Source organism: Microtus ochrogaster, chromosome 19, assembly GCF_000317375.1.
Source record: "Microtus ochrogaster isolate Prairie Vole_2 chromosome 19, MicOch1.0, whole genome shotgun sequence".
In the NCBI taxonomy this organism is placed as follows: Eukaryota; Metazoa; Chordata; class Mammalia; order Rodentia; family Cricetidae; genus Microtus; species Microtus ochrogaster.
The window spans coordinates 17,876,951-17,883,914 of NC_022021.1; the positions used below are offsets into that span (position 1 = coordinate 17,876,951).

General features: G+C 39.6%; 1 protein-coding gene across 1 annotated transcript in view; it reads left to right on the forward strand.

Moving 5' to 3' along the window:
* The window catches only part of Adgrv1 (adhesion G protein-coupled receptor V1), a 549,406-nt gene that overhangs the window by 153,059 nt on the left and 389,383 nt on the right, over positions 1 to 6,964 (forward strand). Inside the window, exons 53-55 of the mRNA XM_026783832.1 lie at positions 1,524 to 1,670; positions 4,321 to 4,576; positions 5,894 to 6,096. Of these exons, the coding sequence (XP_026639633.1) occupies positions 1,524 to 1,670; positions 4,321 to 4,576; positions 5,894 to 6,096 (606 nt within the window). The remainder of the gene's footprint in view (positions 1 to 1,523; positions 1,671 to 4,320; positions 4,577 to 5,893; positions 6,097 to 6,964) is intronic.

Below are 6,964 nucleotides of genomic sequence, written 5' to 3' on the forward strand. Positions count from 1 at the left end.
CAGGTAGCTGGTCTAAATACAGGAAACCCCTGTGGTTTCATCCTTGCCTATGGGCAGGATTGGGAGTTCCTGCAAGCCCTTCAGTAGAATCTCTCAGCAGAGCCACTCAGTGCAGTTCGCCTGTGTCTGGACAGCCACCGTTTGGATGTGGCAGAGTAGAATTTCTGGCACATCTTCTGGCTGTATGGAGGCCTCCCCTTACTAGCCATCGGTAATGAAGAGCATGAAGCCAGGGAAAGGCTTATCTTCTCTGAACAAATTATGTGCATATTTTAAAATCTGATGTTTTGTGAATTATTTATCACCTTGAACACAATTTTGTTACTTTGAAACGTGAAACATAACACTGAACAGCTGTATGAAATTTCCTTGGGTTGGCTCTTTTCAAATTAACATTTCTATAAGCATTTTGGAGGGTCTCTTCAGATGGCCATTGTTAAAAATACATGGGAACTCCTACAGGATTTTTAAAAAGCATCTTTATTCTCAACATGATTGCCTTATTGAGAAATCAAGGATGCTTTGGGGAGGGATTTGTGTCCAACTGCATGTCACTAGCTATGAACATGGCTGAATGCAAAACCACAACTTACTGAAAACATTATGGGAGATTTTTAGCCAACACAGTTGTACGATTCTTAAGCATGGACTGTGTGGGTGCTAAGTTCATGTCATGGCGCCTAGTAGCTGGACATGTGTGAAAGTATTCTTTCTGAGGAAAAGTTCTGTAAAAAGCTAGCGTGAGGTGCTGCAATTGTTTGGCAGAGTGATAGTCATGGAGTGGCAAACATTAGGATCCAAGCAAAGAACCAAAGCTAGGAAGGACAGGTGGAAAGAAAGGAATCAAGACAGCACACAGAGGGATTTTTTTTTTTTTAGGTAGGAAAGACAGTTGCATAGACCACTAGCTAAGGAAAGGAGAGGCACCAGAAGACACAGGTCAGCTAACTGAATAATTCACAGGACGTGATTTAAGTGTGAGTCACATTAACAAGTGATAGGAGAAGAGTGTCTCAGTTCTCTGAGTGTTGTTGACCTTGGGTGGTGTACTGGAGACTTCTAGGCCTAAGTCTTAATATGCTAATCGGAGAGGGAGACCCAGAGGGCCTCTCCCCAGAGGCAGAAGGTTTTCCTGCCATTCCAGTTTTTTTTTTTTTTTTACAAACTTTTCAGTGTTATGTGTGTCACTTTAAAAAGAAATGTATGCTGGGTATAAGAGTAATATCTGCCCATTGAGCAAAATATGTCAGGAAGACAAACATAAAAACACCGCAGAAAGATGACTGGTGTCTTGTGACTTCAGGTTATTTATGTACTTACTGTGGAGACACTGGCACTGACTGTAGTTTGGGTCTTCCTGCCTCCTGGGCATTACAGGCCTGAGCAGGACACCTTACACCTGTCCACTACTGTTGTTCCCCTACATTTCATGTTGAACTTGGCAAATATGTAGCAATGCAAAACAAGGAAGAAATTGCTTCACTGTTTCAAGGAACACTTGTGCCTTTCCATGTGTCTTTCAGAATTCCTTGCATAAGCAAGTGGAGGAAATGGAGCGAGACAGCCTGGTAACCCTGAATGTTGAACGTTTAAAAGGAACACATGGTCGCATAGCTATAGCATGGGAAGCAGCTGGAAGCATCAGTGATGTATTTCCTACCTCTGGAGTGGTACGTAATTTATAGAACTATAGAAGACACTAATAAATCATGGTTATCATTCACTGATGCTTGCCACCATTTCTTGCCTGTTGGAAGAAACTTTAGAGTTTGACCATATAAACACTGGATTCTCGTTTATCACCATAGAGTGGAATACAATTTAAGGCTAGTTTTTTTTTCCTTTAAAAGAAAAGCTATCTGTACATAAAATGAACCCTTTTGAGGTTCAGTATATGAGTTAAACAAATTACATTGCAGTATCTGAAAGACAAGTGAGCCAAACTGAGAAGGAAATGTGTGAAGAGATAGGAAAAAGCAGAAACAGTACTTAATGGACAAGTCTGTGGGAAGTCTATGGGAAGTAGGCAGAAGAAACGGCCCATGAAAGCTGTGGGCACAAGCGGTTCTGTTTGCTGAGAGCAGACCTTGAGCTGAGAGCCCTGGGCAGGAAGCTTACATGAATTAGTCATCTGCAGGTGAGGAAGGCAGGCTCATGTGGAGGAAGTATGGGCCATGAGGGGTCCCTTCTGTGTCAGACAGGGAAGCGGAGCACGTGAGGAGATAAGAAGGAAAACTTGGTGCAGATCATCAGCCTGGATCAGACTTCCGGGTGTCTCATAACAGGTAGTTTATTTCCAGTATGTTTAAGCCCAGTGTAATTTGGAAAAAACTGTTTCCTGATGTGATACAATTTCCATTGCACATGGAAGCATAATTACACTGAAACTCAACTAGGTGTCATTTCCTCCAAGAAGACGGATTCTAGAGATGTGCTAACTGTGCCAACTTAGAGGCCTACGGGTCTGGCCCGGTTTCCGCCATACAGATAGCATAAGAGCATTTGGACTATTAGCCACCTGTGGTCCTGGTTGGGGGAACTTGTGGAGCCCCTGGCTATCACAGCCACCTCAGGTCTTGGTTGTAAGAGCTTGATGACCCAACAGATAACACACATCACCAGGCAGTTCCCCCCCACCCCCTTCTCAGGTTTCTGGGTGGAAGAACAGGTTTTTCTTCTTTCCCATTGGAAAGACAAATCTTGTGTGCTTAGCATTCTCAGTTTCTCTGGAGGTCTGTGGGCTCAAGCACATTAGTGTTCCGTGCCCAACAGATCCAAAGGCGATTGAGTTCCGTGGATCCTGGGGGAGAGGTCAGTGTCTAAGCTGGTCCTTGGCTGCCATTCCAGTTTCAGGCCTGATCCATTGGTTTTCCGCTGTTACTGGTCCTAGGGTGCCTCTGGGTGGGGTCGACCTTGACTGACCATTTGCTGAAGCTAAGGACTGTCTCCAGAAGGAAACACAGAATGTGCTGCTCCCACTAGTTGAAGGATGAGCTCATCAAGGTGTCTGGGCTGAGAACCACATTATCCATCTCGCAGATTAGTGTAGCATTGATACTCTGTTTCAAATGTGTATCAGAATGACCAACAGGACAGTTGACTCACAAAGAGCCTTTTGTTAACTATTTGTGGGAAGGGCAACCTCATGTGTTTCTGGGGTTTCATAGGTCAGTATTTTATCCCAATATTTCTTTGAAGAATTATTTAAAGGAGCTTTTTATGAAATTATCTCCTGGAAAAAGAGTGTATAACAGTTCAACATTTCTAGTTTCTTACCATTTCAAAGGTGATGGGCACTTCAGTGTGTTAAGGGTGTCTCAGCAGTCTTATGCATTTAACACTCAATTCTATGCAAATTACAAAAACTACTAGCTGTATCTCTGTTTCTGTGTGCATTGAATTATATCTCTAGTTTATTATGTGAATAAAATTAAGATTTGAAATTTATAATTGCCTGTTTCCTTGACATTCTTTTTGAAAGAGTTATTTTGACTGCATCCCAATAACATTTCATTTGTATAAAACGGACTTGGCTCATAGGAGAGCTGGAGGCCTCAGCCTGCAATGACAGTTTGAGTAATAGATTTGGAAATGGATATTAGGATGAATGGTGTAGGAATAGCATGGAGAAGTGGACAGATTCCGGTCAGCAAGGACATCAGATGCTTTTAGCACATTTGAATCTGACACCAGACAATGGGAGCAGAGAAAGGAGGAGGTTGTAACTTCCATCTGTGCCGTCTTCCTCTTCTCCTTGAATCAGCAGTCATTGCTACGTGATGCATCCATCCGCAGGATCAACTATGGCAAAAACTTTGTAGATAAAAACATTTAAACTTATAAATTTGTTTTTTATTTTCCAGAGATTTACATATTCTATCTATCTATCTTATGTATCTTATCTATCTATCTATCTATCTATCTATCTATCTATCTATCTATCTATCTATCTATCTATCTATCTATCTATCTATATTCCTGAGAGACTGTGTCCTTTATATTATAACGAAAAGCAGGCACCAAGATAAGACAATTTGGCTACAAGTATTAACTTGAGTTTTTGAAATGCTTTACTTTTTTCAAACCATCTTCTAGTTTTAATATAAAAGACATTTGATTTGTTTGTAAAATCATATTACGTTGCAGAATCATCTTTGGTTTATAAATTGTGGTCATGTTAAAAGAAAATAAGTAATTGACATTTTTATGGCATGATGTTCATCCCAATATGAGCAAAGCTATATATATATATATATATACATATATATATATGTATATATATATATATATATATACATATATATTTTTTTTTCTTTTTAGATTTCATTCACAGAGGACCAGGCACTATCTACAATTACTCTGACTGTTCTTGCGGACGATCTGCCAGAGCTATCTGAGGTTGTGATTGTGGCACTCACTCGGATTGTCACAGAGGGTATTGAAGATCCATCAAAAGGTGCTACTGTGGATGAGAACAGAAGCAAGTCCGTGCTAACCATCCTGCCCAGTGACTCACCCTATGGCGTGGTTGGCTGGCATACTGATTCTCTCTTCACTAGGGTGACAGAGCCCACAGGTAATTCCTAGTAAAGACTTCTTAAGTTCTAATAAAAAGTTTCTTGGACATTTTGATTATAATATTTGAAAGGAATAGAAATTTTTTTCATGTGTCTTCAGTTTGATAGGCCATATTTCTTTTAATATATTTTAAATTGTATAATTATGGAGTCACTTTGCAGTGATGGTTACTAACGCACTTCTAATTTCCAGGAGCATGCTTTGATGTCACTCCTATGCTGCTTTCGCAGCAGGCTTTGGCTTTTACCTCCCTTTTCATTGTTTCTTTACTTCTCCCCGTGCCACACCCAGATTTCCCCTGTGTTTTTGGTTGGTGTAGGGAACAGTCAGCTACAGTGTGGATGGACCCGGTGCTGTGGTTTTAATTATGTTACCTTGAACAGTAACTGCAGTGATTTCACGCTGTGCTGTGTGCTGTGGCCAATCCTTACCTCCTTAGAGAGCTGAAATGTTCACCTAACTAACTTCTCACATCCTTTGCTGAATAAGCATTCCAATAGGTCATGGTCAATGAACCTATCGAAGTAAAAGGTTATATATAAGATATATTTAAGATGAATATACAGAATGGCTTGAAAAATTTCAGATAAAAATGTACAGATTTCATATTCCTTTCCATCACAGAGCTGATGGGAAATGTGATATGTAGTTATATTTCTGGGCCCTTGTCTATCTGAATGTGCAAGACCCAAAAATATAAACTTTAATAAAATAATGTGTTCAGTTTCAGTCAATAAACATAGTAATTTGTAGGAATTTCATTATCGTTTTGATAATAAACACAATCATTAGAAGCTTAAACTGATGAGAATACTAATAAATATTTTTAATGTTTTATATAACAAATAATTTTAAACTAAGAAATGAAAAAAAAAATAGGTTCTGGGAGACACTTTGAACCTTGTGACTGACACCTCACTACAGAAATTAAAATCACTTGTCCAATGATTAATTATGTGTTTTTAGGTACTCATTTTCAAGAAATTTCTGAGGATTGTGCAGTTATCGCCTGTGTTGTACCCCCATAGTTCACTTCTATATGGCTCCCTCAGGCTTTCTTCCAGTGCATGACCTGTAAAACACTGGAGTCTGCAGTGGGGACAGAGGCTGAAGCAGATTAAGGCGGGAGTGGATGGCAATTTTGAACGCAGCTTTTGGGGCAATGGAGACAAAACAGGACTCTCCATAGGATGGTGTCCTTGTGTTATGTCTGCTTCCTTAGCTGTCTAGACACCGTGTGTTCAACCGAGGTGCTTGGAACAACATTAGCAGAGCACAGAACAGCTCCCTAACTTGAGGCACGTTTATCTCCTAGAGAACACCACTGTTCTTCAGTTACGTGTCATTCGAGACAAAGGACTATTTGGGGATATTTCCATTCATTTGATAGCAAAACCCAACTTCTTACTGCCCATCAATAATCAAGCTACTGAGAATGAAGATTATGTGTTGCAAGACTCAGTGATAATAATGAAAGAAAACATAAAAGAAACTCATGCTGAGGTTGCCATTTTGCCAGTAAGTATAGACTATAATAAATATATGAGATTAGCTAGGATGTTTAAAACCATAAAACTGTAATTCTCTAATAGTTAAAAATAAAATTAAACATTTTATTATCAGATGAAAATATGACAGGCAGTGTATTTATTGAGTTTGTTTTAGAGTAGGAATGATTTGGATGTATTTAAAGTACTGAATTTGGATTGCTTATGTGTCTGATTGGTTGGGCACACTACAAAGATAATTGGGTAACTGCTGTAATAATGGAATGATCTAAATCACCAAATAAGTCTAGGTATTTTTATTGTTTTGTTGGATAATGCAATGACTTCAATAAGAAGAACATTTAGATGGCTTAGGTCCAACTTTTGCTGGCTACATCTCATTCCGTTTCCCATTCTCTGTGTAAGGAGGAGAGGGAGCTAGAGATGCAGAAACACAGAGGGACCAAATAGGGAGACACACACAAAAATCAGAGGTGCTAGTGCACCATCTTGGTGCTCAGAACGCCATAGTAACATGTGCTATCAGGACTGGGCTGCAGTTCAGAGCTAAAGAGCTTGCCTAGCGTAATAAGGCCCTGGGTTTGATATGCAGTGCCATAAAATGTTTAAGTAGTACATTTGTAAATAACAACATGTGCGGTTAATGACAGTATATATCAGACACTGTAAACATATCATGTGTCGTTAAGTAGATGCAGTAATATTTGTATTCCTGTTAGAAATTTTGGTGGCTATCAGTTACCTTTCCTGTCGAGAGGACCAGAGGAAAAGCCCATAGCAGGGGAGAGGGTAGGGATCAGCTGTCCTTTTATTTTTCTGTATGCCGCTTCTACATTTTGATAGTTTCTATTACTTTCACACAAATAAAGTATTTTTTT